This window comes from Pseudoliparis swirei, chromosome 7 (assembly GCF_029220125.1).
Source record: "Pseudoliparis swirei isolate HS2019 ecotype Mariana Trench chromosome 7, NWPU_hadal_v1, whole genome shotgun sequence".
Classification (NCBI taxonomy): domain Eukaryota; kingdom Metazoa; phylum Chordata; class Actinopteri; order Perciformes; family Liparidae; genus Pseudoliparis; species Pseudoliparis swirei.
This window is the reverse complement of record NC_079394.1, coordinates 22,993,623-23,012,247: the sequence shown is the minus strand read 5'-3', so window position 1 is coordinate 23,012,247 and position 18,625 is coordinate 22,993,623. Positions and strand designations below refer to the sequence as shown.

General features: G+C 42.5%; 3 protein-coding genes across 4 annotated transcripts; all 3 read right to left on the bottom strand.

Moving 5' to 3' along the window:
* Window positions 1–1,354: 1,354 nt before the first annotated feature.
* Window positions 1,355–6,972, bottom strand: LOC130196085 (mucin-5AC-like). Its single transcript, XM_056417951.1, has one exon. It carries the CDS (start codon window positions 6,619–6,621, stop codon window positions 3,493–3,495), a length of 3,129 nt encoding a protein of 1,042 aa, XP_056273926.1. The 5' UTR covers window positions 6,622–6,972; the 3' UTR covers window positions 1,355–3,492.
* A 990-nt stretch (window positions 6,973–7,962) lies between these two features.
* Window positions 7,963–12,312, bottom strand: LOC130196087 (zinc finger protein 135-like). The gene is made up of 2 exons (XM_056417955.1): window positions 12,092–12,312; window positions 7,963–11,608 (listed from the first exon to the last, which is right to left on the bottom strand). Exons 1-2 carry the CDS (start codon window positions 12,261–12,263, stop codon window positions 10,791–10,793), a joined length of 990 nt encoding a protein of 329 aa, XP_056273930.1. The 5' UTR covers window positions 12,264–12,312; the 3' UTR covers window positions 7,963–10,790.
* A 104-nt stretch (window positions 12,313–12,416) lies between these two features.
* Window positions 12,417–18,458, bottom strand: LOC130196086 (zinc finger protein 239-like). 2 transcript variants are annotated; one of them, XM_056417952.1, is made up of 3 exons: window positions 18,177–18,458; window positions 15,681–15,829; window positions 12,417–14,025 (listed from the first exon to the last, which is right to left on the bottom strand). In XM_056417952.1, exons 1-3 carry the CDS (start codon window positions 18,407–18,409, stop codon window positions 13,079–13,081), a joined length of 1,329 nt encoding a protein of 442 aa, XP_056273927.1. In that variant the 5' UTR covers window positions 18,410–18,458; the 3' UTR covers window positions 12,417–13,078. The 2 variants fall into 2 exon arrangements, with proteins under 2 accessions (XP_056273927.1, XP_056273929.1); XM_056417954.1 differs by lacking the exon at window positions 18,177–18,458 and having other exon boundaries at window positions 15,681–16,184.
* Between the last annotated feature and the right edge of the window lie 167 nt (window positions 18,459–18,625).

The window sequence follows — 18,625 nt, the reverse complement described above, 5'->3', positions numbered from 1 at the left end:
CAATATTGATTCTGGCACCCAACAACACAGCATACACTCACAGTTTCAGGCTCACAAAGCTTCCTGCCAACATTCTATTCCTACCCGTCACTCCAGATTCGTACGCTTTTTGGACCCCAAAATCTCCAAAAATCCTACATCCTGTGAAGATTAGAGCTTGGCTTTCAAAAAACATGCAGAACTTCCGACACAAAAAAGCACAAACAAACAAACCCCAAGAAAAACTGGGGTCTGAAAATTGCTACGTTAGTAACCATGAAATTACAAGGCAACATTATGGTTTATAGAACTATGAAAATGTAATTGTGCATTGCGGCTTTATGAATACTGAGGCTTTTCAAACTTAGGTCCCTTAGAAAAGCGAAATACCTTTCTGTTAATTTGTTCCCCTTTTCCCAGGCCTTTGATTTGACCGCTGTGGTGAGATAAACGTTTATAAATCACGGGGTTAGCGGCTTTCTGCGTGCACACTAGGGCGTCGGGCCAGAGTGGATATGGATATGGATTTGAATCGTGGTGCGTGCCGGCCAATGCCAATCGCCAGGGAGCACTTGAGAAAACCGTAATGGGTTCCGCAGACATGGTTTTTTGAGCTTGGGGGATTCCGTCAAAAATCCCTTTAAGCGTTTATGTAATTTGGTTAAATATACAGAGTCCCCTTTTTATCCGTTTACGTGACCATCATTTTTTTAAACCGCAAGCCTAAATTTAAAAATTTGATGTTAAGTGGAACTCCCAAAGAAAGTCACCTCTGTTATGAGACTTGACCTCTACAGTGTGTGTGTGTGTGTGTGTGTGTGTGTGTGTGTGTGTGTGTATGTGTGTGTATGTATAAGAGACAGACCGAAGGTGATGCTGAGTGACAGAATCGACCGAAGGTACAACCAGACAATGTCATTTAAATTCCCACCGTGTCAAAAAATGTCCGCCGGAAAATATAAGGAGTGACAGGCTTCTGCAACCTGCTGAGCTTAATGAGAAAGAAGACAGCGAGGCTGATGTCATTAATGAGACCAGGGCGCCAGGTTTTCTTTTTGACCTTTTTTTGTATTTTGGATTCGAATCCAGGAATCCACAGACCTCATTATGATTAAATTCACAACACCCAGTTTTCACAGAAATATAGAATAGGTACCTTTTTAGCTCCGACACAAGCAGCTTAAAGAACATCATTAAAACTGCCGCTCTAAATATTTTGTATATAAATGTAAATAAAAATCTTTTATTTCCTTATGATTTAAATGTTCTCTCTACCAGTGGCGACTGGTGACATTTTTGGGGGGGGGGGGCCGCAGTTGGGCGACGCGGTTTAAATAGCACTCAACAATGAGAAGAAAAGAGGTTTTGAGTAGAATATTGTTAAAAACAAAGCTTTATTTAAAGAACACAGCGTGCTCAACACTGTCCAATAACAAGTAAACACACTGTAACTTTGGGCATGAGAGGTTCAGAGCAGAATGCTTTAAGAAACATTGGGTTGGGTTTCAGAGGTTTGCAAAATAAAAGAGTTTCACCCTCACATGAAAGAGGTTCAGAGCAGATGTTACAGATGTGGAACGGGCATGGAAGAAGTCGGCTCAGATGGTGGATTTTCCCAGCACTTATTTATTCTGCAGAAGACAACAGAACACACACATTTGCCTTCTGATCTGTCTCTGCACTTCCACTTCCTATACACGCAAAACAACACAATTTACACAAGGAAAATATACGTCGGGGCGACCGGATGTAGCTAAACAAACGTTGCCAAAGTGGCTCAATGAGACCGCCACCAAACGTATATGTTGACGGTCTAAATGACACGACAGCTGGACGCCGTGATCGTATTAGCGACCATTACTGTATGTAACATAAACGGTTAATTTGTATTAAAGAATATAGCCAAAATAGTGCGACATCGTTTTTCACTCAACTCACCTTCAGCAATATAAAACCATTGTGAGCAGGGTTGCCAGGTCTGTGTGACAAAACCAGCCCAATGGCCAATCGAAACCAGCCCAAAAACCAGCCCAATATCAGAACTCAAAATATGCCCGTGCCAAACCATATACACTGCTTATAAAGTCCAACAGCATTGCTATCATTGCCAAATGTATTGTAATATCTACAAAGTAACAACATATGTTTAGTATGCCAGCATTAAAAGCAGTTTTCCCTAAACAGTTATTTCACCTAGGTCCTAAAATGGCATTGTGTAATTAGATACAGTATATTATCATAAATAAAATGTGTGTGTACTTGCTGATCTGGAGTCAGTTTGGTAGGATTTGGGTATGCATAAATTATTTCATTTAAAATATGGATTTTTATTTAAAGACATTCATGTAATTTGCATGCAAAATAGGTCTACCCGAACCAACGGACAAAAAATTCAACCCGCGGCAACACTTCAAAAGTAGCCCGGTTCCGCGGGGAAACCGCGGACCTGGCAACGCTGCTCTATGGGCTGAGGGAACATACGGGTCTCTGATCTGCCGAATAGTCCACGTGATGTGACCAGTGGCCATGGCGCACATTTTTGTGACCCAAGATTCACGTTTCATCCGCCAATGAGAAGCCGTCCTTGCCGAAACGACTGAAATGTTTTTCTCGCTGCCGTACACACACATTGGGACGGTGTCCTGAAGAAGGGGAGGGGCTTCTCTCCGTGATAATGGCGATATATTATATTTTTTCACATTAACTTAAGTGGTTGTTGACAGGCTGACGGTCTCCCACACACATTTAGCGCGTCAACACGGTATATTTACTATTTAAATGATTTGGCATATAATGTTTTTTGACAGGATTTTTTTTTTTTTCATCTCAAAATTTTAAGAGGGGCGGCGCCCTAGCGCCCTCTATGGACGAACCGCCACTGCTCTCTACATTATCACCCGGAAGAGGAACACACAAGCAAATGAGTTTAAATGGCAAACTGAACATTAAATCGCCTTTACACTAAACACTTTTTGGCACCATTATTTTATTTAACGACACGCCATCAGGCAAAAGGTTGTCCGCTAGATGTCTATCTGTTAGTGCTGTAGGCAAGTTTAAAGAAGCGCCTCCATCGCTTTAATCCAATGCTATGTCTCAATGCAACTGAGGACGATGCCAACTTAAAAAGGTACAGTGTGTATGTTGTCGTGGCATCTCGTGATTTGTGGCAGGTTGAAACCATCTAAACACCTGTCTGATGGGACACTTCTGCGTGAGTCATGCCTACCATCTAGTGTTGGGAGGAGGAAGGGACACATGGCCAAGTGATTCTGCAGGGAGACGCATACGATGAATACATATGTCTATGTCCAAATCCTCCATCCTGTCAGGTCCGACACATCAAGTGCCACCCCGAGCCAATTAATAGGGAGTGGAAGTCCCGGGGGTAATCCGACAATGTTTAAGCAGTGCATCGCTGATTGGGTAGAAAAAAACTCCACTAATACCACTAGAAATGTATTTCTGTTCATCAGAAGTATGGAGCACCCATTGCAGACAGGTTCTAAAGCATCACTCATGTGCATGCATGCTCTTGTGTTTGTTGAGTTTGTACCAGCTGGAGAACCGCTCCCCGCAAGTACCGCACTCGTACGGCTTCTCCCCAGTGTGCATCCTCATGTGTTTTATCAAGACTGATTTGTGACCGAACAGCTTGTCGCACACGTCGCACGCAAACGGCTTTTCCCCCGTGTGCGTCCTGCTGTGCTGCTTCAAGGTCGACCGGATGGCAAATGTCTTCTCGCAAAAGGTGCACTTGAAGGGTTTCTCCCCTGTGTGCACTCTCTGGTGATTTTTGAAGGACGAGGAATCCGCAAAGTCCTTTCCGCAGTCGCCGCAAGTGTAGGGTTTCTCGCCCGTGTGAATTCTCACATGTTTCTTCAAGTTCACACACGTGCTGAAGCTTTTATCACAGGTGTCACACTTGTACGGCTTTTCCCCCGTGTGCACCCGAGCGTGCTGGTCGCGGTTGTACTGCCGGTAGAACCCCTGTCCGCACACCGTGCATTTGAAGGGCTTCTCGACGACGTGAATCATTAAGTGTTTATTCAGATCCCAACTCTCCCGGAACATTTTCCCACAAGTCTTGCATTTAAAAGTCTTCTCGATGGTGTGGGATTTCATGTGGAATTTGTAGTTTTTGAAATTGGTCATCACTTTGCCGCACCTGTCACACTTGTAAGGGTTGTCATTGTCCTGGACGCTACCGCCTGATGTGCTCCCGTCTTTCTTATTTGATGTCGGGTCGGCATTCACGTTTGATGTTGTGCTCTCGCTGTTGCGTTTCTCACTTTGTGTTTGCCTTGTTATTATGGTTGACGTTGTAGCTGCACTGGTCATCGTAGTCCTTTCATCCTTGCGTCTCTTATTTGGTGTTGGGTCAGTACTGCCATTTGATGTTATGCTCCCATCGTTTTGTCTCTTATTTGGTGTTGACTCGTCGTTACTGGTTGATGTTGGTCGCCCATCATTATGTTTCTTATTTGGTGTCGTCTTTGCACTTGTAGCTGATGTAACTTTCCCATCGTTGTTTTTTGTTGTTGTTCTTGGTTTAGTACTTTTTGCTGATGTGTTCTTACGGTTACAATTCATATTTGCTGTTATCTCAAAGCTTCCAGTAGAAGTTATTGGCCCATCATTGGATTTATTATTTGCAGTTCTTTCAGTTGATGTCTTCTCATTGTTACATTTCTTATTTGGTGTCTGTGCACTATTTCTGCTTGATGTTGGGTTATTGCGTTGCTCGTTTGGAGTTAGCTCGGTGACACTGGTTGACGTTGTGGTTTTATTGTTGCATTTCTTCGTAGGCGTTAGTTCAGTTCTTCTGGTGGACGTTTCATTCCCATCACTAGGTTTCTTACTTGGCCTTGGCTCAACACTTCCAGCCGAGGTTGGTCTCCAGTCTTGGTTTTTTGCATTTTGAGATGGCTCACCATTTTCTTTTGACGTCGGGTCATCATCATTACATTTCTGGTTTCGTGTCTGCTTTCTACCTCTAGTTACTGATGAGGTCTTAACTTTACTTGCATCTTTTGTTGTCGCTTTTGTACTTTTGGTTGATGTGTTCTCACCATTATGTTTCTTACTAGACATTAGCTCAGTACTTCTGGTTGATGTTTTTTTCCTGTGGTTCTCATTTGGTGTTGTCTCAGCATCTGTACTCAATGTTACGTCCTTGTCTTTGCATTTATGTGGTGTTCTTTCAGTACTTGTAGTTGATGTGAAATTCTCATTGTTGGATGTATTATTTGCTGTTGGCTCAACACGTTCATTTGAGGTTGGCCACCCATCTTGGCTTTTCTTACTTCCTGTTGGTGTCTCATTTGAGGTTGTGCTCTCATCTTCATCTTTCCCATGTGGTGTTTGCTCAGTACTAGTTACTAATGTTTTTGCATTATCTGTTGTATTATTCATTGTTGGCTCAGTGGGCCCGGTCAAATTTGATGTTGCATCACTATCCCGACTCTTGTGTGGTGGCGTCTCAAAACTTGCAATTGACCTTTTGTTCTCATTATGTTTCTTACTCAGTGTTTGCTCACTTGTTCCACTTGATGTTGGGTTGTCATTGTTATGTTTCTTATTTGGTGTTAGCCTGGTATTTCTAGTTGATGCTATGTTCTCATGATCACATTTCTCATCAGATGTTTGCTCAGTACTTGTCGCTAATGTTGTGTTCTTGTTGTTGCTTTTCTTATTAGATGTTTGCTTAGTACCTGAAGCTGATGTGTTCTTGTTGTTGCTTTTCTTAAGAGATGTTTCCTCTGTACTTGTAGCCGATGTCGTGGGCTCATCATTGCTTTTCTTAAAAGATGTTTCCTCTGTACTTGTAGCCGATGTCGTGGGCTCATCATTGCTTTTCTTCAGAGATGTTTCCTCTGTACTTGTAGCCGATGTCGTGGGCTCATCATTGCTTTTCTTCAGAGATGTTTCCTCTGTACTTGTAGCCGATGTCGTGGGCTCATCATTGCTTTTCTTAAGAGATGTTTCCTCTGTACTTGTAGCCGATGTCGTGGGCTCATCATTGCTTTTCTTAAGAGATGTTTCCTCTGTACTTGTATCCGATGTCGTGGGCTCATCGTTGCTTTTCTTATCAGATGTTTCTGCTGTCCTTGTAGCGAATGTTGTGTTCTCATCGTTGCTTTTCTTATCAACGTTTTGCTCAGTACCTGACACTGATGTTGCGTTGTCATCGTTGCTTTTCTTATTTTGTGTTGACATAGTATGTCTAGTTGGTGTTGCATTTTCGTGGCTACAAGTTATGTGTTCTTGGCTCTCAGCTCTCACATGAGATTGGAGCTGGTGATTGGTGCTTTGTGCTGATGCTGCAGAACTCTCCTCGTCAGATCCAGATAACACGTCTTTACTTGAGGTGCGGGATTGGTGATCTTTATTTGCTGCGCTTTCAGTTTGGTCAGGGTCCAAACACTGAGACTGGACACTTCTCTCACAAGTTGCAGTCGACTTCGAGGCTTTGGTCTCCTGTTGCTGTGCAAGCGGATGTCTTTCTTGACTAATGCACATTTCCTCATGTTCCTCTTTAATCGGCGGAGGTTCTGGTGGGACCAAACTGGTACTCGCATCCAGGTGTAGGTTCTGCTGCTGAATCAGGAGAACCTCTTCTTCCTCTTTATGGACACCCATCTTCTGGAGCTCTGAAAGGAAGGACAAAGAAATGTTGAAAATATATAAGCCTTTATTGCAGTTATAATTAAAGGCACTAAGTGACAAATAAGCACCAAAATTCTAAATGTTCTCCTTTAAATATTATATGGGCTGTGAATGGAGAAGAACGGAAGTGGTGGATCTGGCCTGTGCTGCAAGTCATTTAGGTAAATGTTCTTAAGACTTGTTCTTTTGCCCTTTTGTTGTGAAAATAACTCTTTAAAGGTGCAACAAAAGTTTTTGAAAATTAAATAAAAACATTATTATTGCATAGAAATATCTTCTTTTTTTGTATCAAAACAAGTAATTCGAAGATGTCACTATTTTCTGACATTCTATTTACCAATTAAGTGATAAATCGAGAGAATTCTTTTATTTATTATTGCAGTCCTTTTTTCATTCATATAATTTGTATTATTATTTGTTATTGTACAAAGTACACGGTCTCTTCCAAAGTATAGCTCATATTTCCTTCTATTTTTAGTCGTTAGGCATTTGTAAAAGAGACGTATTGCCTGTATTTAAAAAAATCTTAACTAACTGCCAGTAATAGTAATACAAGCATTAGTCATCAAAATCTCTCTAAAAGGTGCTGTGTGTAAGATTCAATTCAATTCAGTTTATTTTGGATAGCCCAATATCACAAATTTGCCTCAGAGGGCTTTACAATCTGTACACATAGACATCCCTGTCCCAGAACCTCACATCGGATCAGGAAAAACTCCCAAGAGATAGAAGAAAAAAAACTTTCACAGTGAAAAAAGGGAAGAAACCTTCAGGAGAGCAACAGAGGCGGATCCCTCTCCAGGATGGACAGGTGCAATAGATGTCATGTGACCAGAAGGAATCATTATAGAGTTACAACACGTTCAATGAGTATAACACAGTGTATGAATAGTTGGTAGTAGTCATGGACCACGATCCAGACCTCCACAATCCATCAGGCAGATGGAGGTAAAGAAGAGGAGTGGGTGGGGTAGATCAGCAGGGCCATGGCATCAGACCCAGCCAGGTCCAATGGACCCTATGAGACGTGAAGTCACAAGGACTCCAAGAAGTATTGCCCTCTAGTGGTGACATTGCGGATTGCAACAAACTAAAACGTTTCTTTTGTAAGAAAACTACAGTGGCAAATGTGAAAGTGTGTATCTTTCATTAACATTCCGTACACCTTCAGTAGCTAGCGTAGCATAGAAGCACTAATGCTAATTAATGATGTGCTGAGGTTCCCTGCTCATGTTAGCTCCACAGGTTTGTTTGTAGAAATGTCACAGTTTAGAAACAAACATCTCCGTCCAACCTCCCCGGAGAACAAGTATCACTAGTACACAATGTTTAATCACAACGAACTCCAAATTCACAAAAACCAGCCGGAGAATGAAAAAGATCTTAAACCATTGCATTAAGAGACAGATAATTGTCAGACCCTGGTCGGAGCTGGCAAAAAGCTGCGCTATGATTAGTCAGTCTGTGTTTGAGGGGCGGGACTTAGCGAAGGGTCAATTGCACGCATAGTTCCATTCTCTGAGGATAAATTGGAGAAAGAAATGTGATTTGCATGATTTTTTGGTGAATGTCACCCGTGACCCCCATTTCATGAAACTGCCAATATGTAAATTCTGCAATAGCTTTATCCAATCACCATTGTGTTACCCCCTTCAGAAATAGATATGGACTTAACAAACTTTAAATACAAATCTTGAAATATGTACATCTTTGAACAACGGGCTTACCCAGCAAAGTATATTGTTCATCAGAAAATCTAAGTCTCGTTCCCCCCTTCAGAAGTACTCCAGCTTTAATGGGCATCACATTTAGAGGGTGTAGCACCAGGTGGCTTACATAACTCAAAGTTAAAGGGAGGGTTACAGGGAAGAACCAATCTAAAAGCTGCTGCTGGAACTATTCTATCGTCCTTTCATTGCCGTTTGTTTCATGTCATTATGCTTTTGCAATACCTATTCATTTATCTTTTTGTATCAGTTTTTTTAACCCTTTGTTGCATCACCGCTGATAGCAGCTGGGTGCAGCATTATGGCGCAAGCAAAATGACCCCATTACTGGGGCAATAAATGATCTCTTACCCACCGTATCTTAACTCAACGCTGATTGAGCTTTTAGCCCCGTTGATAAAAGTATTGCTATATTTCTATATTTACAGGATTACAAACTGGGTGTCCCGTGGACCCTGAACACATAATCTCATCGTCATCACTCAAACAGACATTGTAACTCAAACCAGGACTTAAATCTTAAGGATTGCTACAAAACAAAGTAATGGGAGTACAGTATTATCGAATAAAAATAAGTAGCGTAAATAAACAAGTATCAGTGCTGGAACCATCATACCTTTTAAAGTATACCTTTGAAGCTGCATTTAGATACAGTACTTGACTTCTTGTTGAGAGAAAGTTATCCCACGAAAAATTAGCAGGAGTAGTGTGTATAATGTGTATTGTGATGGTGATTTGGTTCAAAATAAGCAGGCGGCTACAAAAGAAAACGTCCAACACAGAACCGGCTACTATTAAAAAAACATGTGGGCCAACCTGTCCGGTGAAACTTTATCTCGGGTGACAGGGCGTCATTCAGGAGTCTGCGTTGACGAGCCAGTTCCGTCTCGTAGTTTTCTATCTTCTTTTCGAAGGCTCCCAATATCTCCTGAGCCGCCGTCGTCAGTCGATCACACACGAACAGCCTCATGCTTTCGACTGTAGACATGGCGGGATTAGGTTGAGGTACTTGTTCTCGATAATAATAAAAATAAAAACGTTGTCAAACTCTTTAGAGGCAACAGAAGGTGCGTTCTCTTTCAATTTACTTCCGCGAGCGACCTTGCTTAACGCTCTTCTTCGTTGTGGGTTTCTCGTGTTACTGCGGACGCGCGCCGCGATTTGCTGCCCCGCTCTGGTGTGGCATTGTCACTGCATCTCTGTCGGCTCAAATACAAGCCCGAATAGAGTAAATGGTGTTGCTTTTTCCTTTCAATTTAGTTTCTATATTTACACCTCTCCCCATTCAACACAATATATAATTTTTATATTTAGTATTTGAGGAGTAATTGTAGAAACATCAAATGGAATAATAAGCACATTATGTAAGAACACTTTTTTACTTGGCTCTGTCAACAGAAGTTCCAGACAGCCCCAGATCTTGATTTCTTACTTTCTTTATTGTCAAAAACTACCCACAAGTAATATACCCTTTGTTACTCAGCAATTGTTGCATTTGGCCCATCAATTATGTATGTGTACAGATTGTAAAGCTCTCTGAGGCAAATTTGTAATATTGGGCTATATAAAATAAACTGAATTGAATTTCCCCGGAGACTACGGAGATATTTTTGTCAATGCTTGTTTGGATTGATGTTTTAAAAAATAAATTATCAGCTAAATTGTTGGCAATTGTCTAACCATTTAACTGACCAAGTATTCCAGCACTTATTTACATACAAAAAAAACAGAAAATATAGAGTGAAGACTACAAAACATACACAACAGTAACAATGCTGGCCCATCTTTTAAATTAGTCTTTCCCAATAAAAGTAGCTAGCAGCATTAGCTCAATAAAGTTGCTAAATCGAGCAAAAAAGTCGCCAAGTCGGCACCAATGACAGCCTGTGCCTTCAGGGGGGGGGGGGGGGTTCTGTCCAAAGCCACTCCCCAAAATGATCGCAACGAACATAAAGGACAAACATTGCTGTTATTTTGCTGCATTCCGAGTATCTCGGAAAATCAGAGCTGGGAACCGATGTTTTGCTCCAGTCAAGTTAGCTGTTGTTAGCAATAGCCTACCAGTTAATAACAACGCATCACAGACGGTATTTTAGGGCCGCTAAAAAACATAGCAATATGGGTTTGTCTGATTTCCCAGTTAAAATTTCCGATTGGGAATTTGGAAATAATTCTAATTTCTCAGTTCAAATGAAACGCCGCGTTAGTACGTACAGCTGTAAAGCTAGCAGCTCGCGGAAGACACCCGATTGTTACGTTTGGTAGGAATTAAATGATGATTAAATGATTTGAATATTTGATTGCCGTCTGGACGTCAATTTCAACAAACATAACAAAAACATGTTGTGGAAGAAGATTACCAATCCCAGCTCTAAATGTTTCAACATGACATATGATTGTGAAAACAGCCTCCGGTCAAACGATCACTTGCGACTTCGGGATCAAGCAGCTCGCAAACTCTTCCGGTTCGAAGTGAGCCCCTCCTGGACCTGCCGTGAAAGCCCTCCCCGGCGTCCTCTGGCCTGTGTGCCGCCGGACGTGTTTCGCCAAGGCCGAGTTTGTCGACAGCGCCTTCTCGCAGTAAAGGCAGCGGTAGGGCTTTTCGCCCGTGTGGCTCCTGGTGTGCACCTGTAGGTGCTCGACACGATGGAAGGTCCTCGGGCAGCGGTCGCAGGCGTGCGGCCTCTCGCTCGAGTGGGTCGCCATGTGTCGTTTGAGATTCCGCTTGAAGCTAAATCCTTTCCCGCACGCCGCGCAACTGAAAGGCTTCCCCGCAGGGTGGGTCATCATGTGAACTTTAAGGTGCGTGTACAGGTAGAAGTCTCGGCCGCAGACGTCGCACTCGAACGGTTTGTGGCTCGTTTCGGCCTCCGGAGACTTCGACTCGCGGGACGCGTGAAAAACAAACCGATGGCCGCTGCCTAGTTCCAATTCACATGTTGTACTTTCCGTTGGAATGCTGTCTGGAGACCGCTGCTCTGCTGCCTTTTGATTTCGATCGTGATCCAACTGCAGAGTCTGGACTTCCCTTTGGTCATTTCCCTCCAAATCCGTCGCCTGCGTCAGCACAAGCCGCTCTTCCTCCTGACCGCCGCATTGTTCCTCCGGTTCCTCTTTAACCCGTTGAGGCCCCTGGTCCTCACGGTCCAGACCGGAGCTCCTCTCATGGAAACAGAGCTGCTGGTCGGCGACAACCTCTTTTCCCCCCTCGCAGACATTTTGAAGCGGGAACTCTGAAAGGAACAGAGAACGAAGGAAGCACTGTAATCAGCTGGTGGTGATGGAAGGGAAGGGGTTAAACTCAATATCACAATATTGGTGTGGCAAAGTCAAACGAAAGCTGGAAAAAATATTTGATGAATCTATATAATATATCAATTGCACTTTTTGAATTGAATTACTGAACAAAATAACTTTTGACAAGAGTATGAGAAAAGGAAAAAGGGAATAATATGGCTGACTGCTTGATAGAGGCTTGATGAAAAAGGATGTAACATGCAGACGGCATAGTAACGGTCCGGATCCAGAAGATGGCAGCAAAGCAAAATACCGGGTATCAACTACCGTAAAGAAAAACAATGAAGAAGATCTTATAAAAAAACAACGACATTTCTGAGAGAAAGGTAGGACAGAAACGTGAGAAGGTGTACTGCAACGTCTGGGAATTTGACACGCAAAGGAAGAATACATTGTTACTCAGTATTGGCGGTACACACCTGTCCTGTGGAGCTTTATCTCTGGCCTCAGGACGATATCCAGCAGTGTGCGCTGGCGACAAATCTCCTCCTCGTAAACCGATAACGTCCGTGTAAAAACTCCTAATATGTCTTCGACCGCCTCAGTCAATCGCTCGTTGATTACAGTTCTCAAATTCTCAACGGCAGCCATCTCTACTGTAAGTGTGCGAGCGTGTGCGTGTGTGTAATAAGATAAATGAATTCTGTAGCAGGGTTTTAGTCGCGTGGCTTCCGGTCGATCTTTCAGATTAAAAGCGTCATGTCCACGAATCTCCAGAAGAAAAATCAAAAACGGACGTACACACTCTGTACAATGTATTTATACACAATAAATAGCTTTTTCGTTTAAATAAATACAGTCGTTGTGTACAGTGTAAATCCGAGAATGAAATAAACACTGGTTCCTTAAAAAGACACATTAATTAATGAATTGCCTCCCAGTTAGTCAGGAAGAGCAACAGCATTCAATTCATGCGTTGCTAACTTTTAAAGATAATGATTTAGACAAACATCAACTCTGTGTGTGTGTGTGTGTATATACACATACATATATATATACACACACACACACATTCTGTGAATACGTAAACACGTGAATACAGCCACTATGTGTTAGTTACAAACAGTGGCCGTATTCTTATGCATTTCCTTTTCTGTGGCTCGTGCTCCACAAGATAAATTTAAAAAATAACAGGAATGGGAAATAATTTTATGATAGCTTGACACACAAAACCATGCAGACTGTAAACGGACGTTTTAAATCCCGAGCCCTCGGTTTAGTCAGACCGGCCTTCCGTGCCAATGAATACAGTAAACACCTGTAAGTTAGGGACCCAAAGAGCTCTAGATGACATCTTCGTCTTGCTTTATTCGTCTGACCAACTGTTCAGAATCCAACATATTCCATTTGTAATAACAGCAAATATTATGCTGCTGCGTGCGGAAGACCCAACGGTCTAAATCGTGCTAAACTTTGAGTGTAGCGCTTTGCGTTTCCTCCCGTGTGTGGATCCTCCGGTGTATCCTCAGTCCTGTACCGTGAGCAAAAGTCTTCCCGCACACGCCGCACGTATACGGCTTTTCCCCCGTGTGGACTCGGGTGTGTATCTTCAATGTTGTGCGGACGGCGAACCCCTTCCCACACAGAGCACATTTGTAAGGTTTCTCTCCCGTGTGCACTCGGACGTGGTTCTTCAGCGACGAGTGGTAGGGGAACCCCTTTCCGCAGTAGACGCAACTGTACAGTTTCTCCCCTGTGTGCGTGCGGTGGTGCCTCCTCAGGTCCACCCCGCGGCTGAATCCCTTGCCGCAGGTGGCGCAAGCGTGGCGCTTCTCGCCCGCGTGGGTCCTCATGTGGGCGGTGCGGTTCGAGCGGCAGTTGAACTCCTTACCGCACACCGGGCACCCGTGAGGCGTCGCCCCCGCATGGATCCTCGCGTGCTTCCTCTCCAGGGCCTTCCGGGCGAACCCTTTCCCACAAGTGACGCCGCTTTTGTGGCTTTTTTCGCTGATGTGGGCCCTCGCGTGAACTTTCAACTTCAAGGGGTCGCAAAACTCGTCCGTGCAAAACGGACACCTGAAGCACGTGTCCTCAGGTTTCCGATCGTTGCTCCAGTCTTGGTGGGAGTTGCGAGAGAGACCCGAACCCCCTCGGTCGGATTCAGATTTGATTGCTGTGATCGAGATGTTGGTCAGTGTCTCCGAAAGCAGGGTGGGATCCATTACCGCATGGATAGGCCTCGAGATGAACGCGTCGGCCCCCTGCTCCCCTTCACTGGTGTGCAATTCCTCCAGTTCCTCTTTAATCCAAGGAGGATCCGGGTCCTCCTGACCCAGACCGGAGATGCTCTCCTGATCACAGACCTGGTTCTCAGCTAGAACCTCTTCGTGACAGATGGACAGCTGTGTGATCTCTGAGAGGGAAGACAGGAAAAAGTGATGAGGTTTAAAAGGAGCACCCATGCAACACGAACCCCCAGAAGCAGCCCTCCACAACTCTGTCGCTAGACCAGAACTAAACTAAAGAACATATCTCTCCGGTCTTAGCGACGCTGCTCTGGCTGCCTTTGGCATTCAAAATCGATTTGAAAGTCCTTTAACTTGTGTACAAAGATCTAAACGGCTTCGGACCGGTTTAACAGGCGACCCTGTTAACTGTCGACTTGTTGTCGTAGTTACAAAGGCCGTGCGAAAAAAAGGGTCGAGAACACGTATAGCTGTCATTGTGAATGCCTGCATGGTTTATTTTTGTAATAGTGTCAAACCCTCTCATATGCATAATAATATATACAATACAAATTAAACAATGCGGCATTCACGGTGGCAGCTACGTGTTCTCTTCCTATTTTCAACAGCAGTCTGTAACTACGACAACAACGGACGCGTTCGGTTCCAAGTCGCCAGTTGACACGGTCGCTTAGGATACCATAACACCGGCCTACATCACATGTTCCTCCGCAAACCCCATAAGATCCTCCATCCCTCTTATGCTCCTAACTTATTACAGCATAACTCCCAAAACGTTAGTGGACATTTTCAAGAATCGCCTAAAAACAGCATTGTCGGTGCGTTTTTTATTATCACTTATAATTATGCTATCTTGCGACCACTTTTTTATTTTATTTCATCTGTAAAAGGAATTATTTTGTATTCATTTTGATTAAATGTACAGGCCATTGGCGCTATAGGTCTGTATTTAAAGTGCTGTACAAATAAATATTATTATTATTTATATGTAAAGTAGCAACACCAGTACACCACCATAAATTCTAAATGTTATGCAAGGTGTGTTTGACTCCTAATGCAGAATGAGCTGTTATCCGTCACATTAGAGCAGGGATTCCCAAAGTGTGGTGCGCGCACCCCTGGGGGTGCGCGAGCTGTCTCTAGGGGGTGCGCGAGAGGAAAAATGTAATGGCGGTCTAATGGTGTAATAATTAATATTAAACATTCTCAGGGCTCTCAAGTGTCACGTATTGAGCGTGAGACTTAGTGGCGTCCCTAGGCTAAAAAACATCCGGGGCTAAAGCCCCGAATGTTAATAAAAATTTAAAAAAAGATTTGGCACACAAGTGGTTAACACCTCCAGGTCGCACATGACGTCATTCACCCAAAACAGCGGCGTCAGACTGGCAGCAGGCGCACGTAACAGCAAGCTGCTGTCTGAGAGTGTTTCTATGTCTACACATTTCGCTGCTTCACTCCTCTGGGCTAAGCCCAGCGCCGCCGCTCCCATAACGCGCATCGCTCTGCCGTGTTACGCGCTGACACATCCGCGCACACAGGTGAGCACACTCTCACGAGAAAAACTCACTAGCCCCCCCCCGTCAACAACTCTTCTCGGATCAAAAAAAGAAAAAGTGTGGGGGATTGGGGGTGCGTGAACCCGGTCGGGATGTAGAAGGGGGTGCGTGGCCTAAAAAGTTTGGGAACCCCTGCATTAGAGGAAATGTACAGGTGTGTTAATGTTGGAGCCGTAGCAATAAATCAAATCAAATGTGAAAACTGAACTATAATATATAAAAGGCACACGTAATGTGATGAAAGGGTCGGAGTCATGCGGACTGACTTCTCTTGTGCAGTTTGATCACCGGCTTCAGAACGGCGTCCAGCAGTCTCCGCTGCCGCTCGATCTCCTCCTCGTAGCCCAGCACAGCTTTCGCAAACACGCACTGAATTTCCTCCGCGGCGGCGGCGAGTCGCTCGGTGACGAAGTCTCTGAAGCAGAAAACGGAAGACATTTTTGGCGGCGGATTACAACGTCAATTTAATTTGTAATCCGGTTTGAAAACACGGCGGCTGAAGCAGAAAGCAAGAAAACAATCCGTCCGCTTTGCGGGTTCTAATGTTACTTCCGCCGGACTCATTACGATGTTACTCCGGATTAAAGGGAACGCGTGCTGCCGGCGGAAGAGGATTCCTTACATTTAATTTTTTTAATTATATTAATCATTCTTGCAAAAATCTATTTGTTTGAATTAGATACGTTTAAATTTACAAGCCACAGACATATTGTTGTATTCCTCCACAAAGAGTTTGACCTGTATATAACACATTAAATTCTGTGCCAACAAAAAAGCCATAAAACAAAAGCAGTAATGGGATGCATTGTCTGTAATATATATAAAAATATTTATTTATATATCACGGTTTTTTTTCGGAATTATGTTCTAAAAGTATCCCATATGTGCAGGCTCCATTTACTTGTTGCACGTTAGCTCCCTGCACGTTGCTAAACCACTGGGGAAATAAATTCCTTTGCTACATGGAGTGTCGTTATTCCCTTAGAAACACATTTGTTTCTATATATTATATTCATATAAAAATCCTTGATTGGTGAAGCTCCATCATATCTTAAGGAGCTTGTAGTACCATATTGCCCCACTAGAGAGCTGCGCTCACTAAATTCATCTCTCCATTGTATATTACAAACTCTTCTTCCTCCCCGGAGTCCTTTTGACTTCACGTCTCATAGGGTCCATTGGACCTGGCTGGGTCTGATGCCATGGCGCTGCTGATGCTCCGCTCACTCCTCTCTACCTCCATCTGCCTGATGGATCATGGACGTCTGGATCGTGGTCCATGCCTACTACCAACTATTCATACACTCTGTCATACTCATTGAATGTGTTGTAACTCTGTAATGATTCCTTCTCTACACATGACATCTATTGTTTTTGTCCATCCTGGAGAGGGATCCTCCTATGTTGCTCTCCTGAAGCTTTCTTCCCTTTTTCTCTGTGAAAGATTTAATTTCTATTTCTTGGAATTTTTCCTGATCCGATGTGAGGTCCTGGGACAGGGATGTCGTATGTGTGCAGATTGTAAAGCCTGCTGAGGCAAATTTGTAATTTGTGGGAATGGGCTATACAAAATAAACTGAATTGAATATATATATATACACACATATACACTACCGTTCAAAAGTTTGGGGTCACTTAGAAATGTCTTTATTTTTCAAAGAAAAGCACTGTTTTTTCAATAAAGATAACATTAATCAAAAATACACACTATACATTGTGAATGTGGTAAATGACTATTCTAGGTGGAAACGTCTGGTTTCAAATGAAATATCTCCATAGGTGTATAGAGGCCCATTTCCATCAACTATCACTCCAGTGTTCTAATGGTACATTGTTTGCTAATCGCCTTAGAAGACTAATATCTGATTAGAAAACCCTTGTGCAATTATGTTAGCACAGCTGAAAACAGTTATGCTGGTGATATAAGCTATACAACTGGCCTTCCTTTGAGCTTGAAGAACAAAATTAATACTTCAAATATTAATCATTATTTCTAACCTTGTCAATGTCTTGACTGTATTTTCTATTCAATTCATTTGATAAATAAAAGTGAGTTTTCATGGAAGACACGAAATTGTCTGGATGACCCCAAACTTTTGAATGGTAGTGTATATATTTACATATATATATACTCTTTAATCTATAATAAATGAAATTACCCATATTCATATATATTATTATTACATATTATATATAATGTAGTTACATCTATGTTAAGAGACATTTGATTGTACAAATAATTGTGCGCCTTTGAGAAAACCGTGTAGTTGTATTTTATGCAGTACATTATAGTTGTAATTGTATTTTATCTAGTACGTTAGTTGTCTTAATCTTCCACTTCATCCATGTCTTCTACGGCATGAATGTACTCAGAGGGTCATATTTGGGACACTTTGAAAAGAAAATGTACGACGTACTATTCAATGACATTTTGATGATTCTCAGTCATATACTATATTGTTCTGCTTATTGCATACTGTACATGTTTACAATATTTGTTTGACATCGCATCACAACAATTATACTACAATTTCATGTTTTTGACATTAGGACTTTTTTCATGACATAAGATTGTTATGGCATACCAGTTGATCTTTTAACTTTAACAACATATTGCACTTCAATATTTTCATCACATGACTAATTACATGTTTAATTTAATTAAAGTGTTCCCCTCTTCTGATCTCACCATCACTACATTACAGAATTTAATGACTTTCTGAAAGATATCCTGTATAACATGAGAGAAAACCAAAACTCACCGTCTCAATCTGGAAATGTGTTTATTCTGCTCCCGGGATTGAAGCAGAACGCAGCGTTCACAAGCAGGACCCCCGGACCCCGCCTCCCATTCCAGACGCTTATTCTCATTCAAGTATTGGATTAATTTAGCACCTAACCAAGTTAAAAAGGAAAGCAAGCTGATAAAGTTTCTTATTAACAAGGGGAAATTATTATTATAAAAGCAAAAAGAAAGGGTGCGCAAAGTGAACATTCTTTTCACAAACCAAAGCAGTTTTTTTTTTTTAAGTCGTTTGTTTTTTATCTATTTAAAGATTACACAAATACTTCCATGTATATGAAAATGAAAGGACATAAAACCACATTAGGGCAGACAACGTCACTACTAACAAAGATCTATCAATAGTTAAAGTTCTTCTGAATCTCTGGTGTTTTTTTATGTTTCTTCATGGTTACATGGAGCAGAGCA

Bases quoted from the DNA above. Each gene is read 5' to 3' on its own strand.
- LOC130196085 (XM_056417951.1), bottom strand. From the start codon at position 6,621: ATGGGTGTCCATAAAGAGGAAGAAGAGGTTCTCCTGATTCAGCAGCAG.
- LOC130196087 (XM_056417955.1), bottom strand. From the start codon at position 12,263: ATGGCTGCCGTTGAGAATTTGAGAACTGTAATCAACGAGCGATTGACT. The intron at 11,609-12,091 runs GTGTGTACCGCC...TGTTCCTTTCAG, and splicing joins GATAAAGCTCCACAGGACAG to AGTTCCCGCTTCAAAATGTC.
- LOC130196086 (XM_056417952.1), bottom strand. From the start codon at position 18,409: ATGTTCACTTTGCGCACCCTTTCTTTTTGCTTTTATAATAATAATTTC. The intron at 15,830-18,176 runs GTGAGTTTTGGT...TTTCTGCTTCAG, and splicing joins CACATTTCCAGATTGAGACG to AGACTTCGTCACCGAGCGAC. The intron at 14,026-15,680 runs GTCAGTCCGCAT...CTTCCCTCTCAG, and splicing joins GATCAAACTGCACAAGAGAA to AGATCACACAGCTGTCCATC.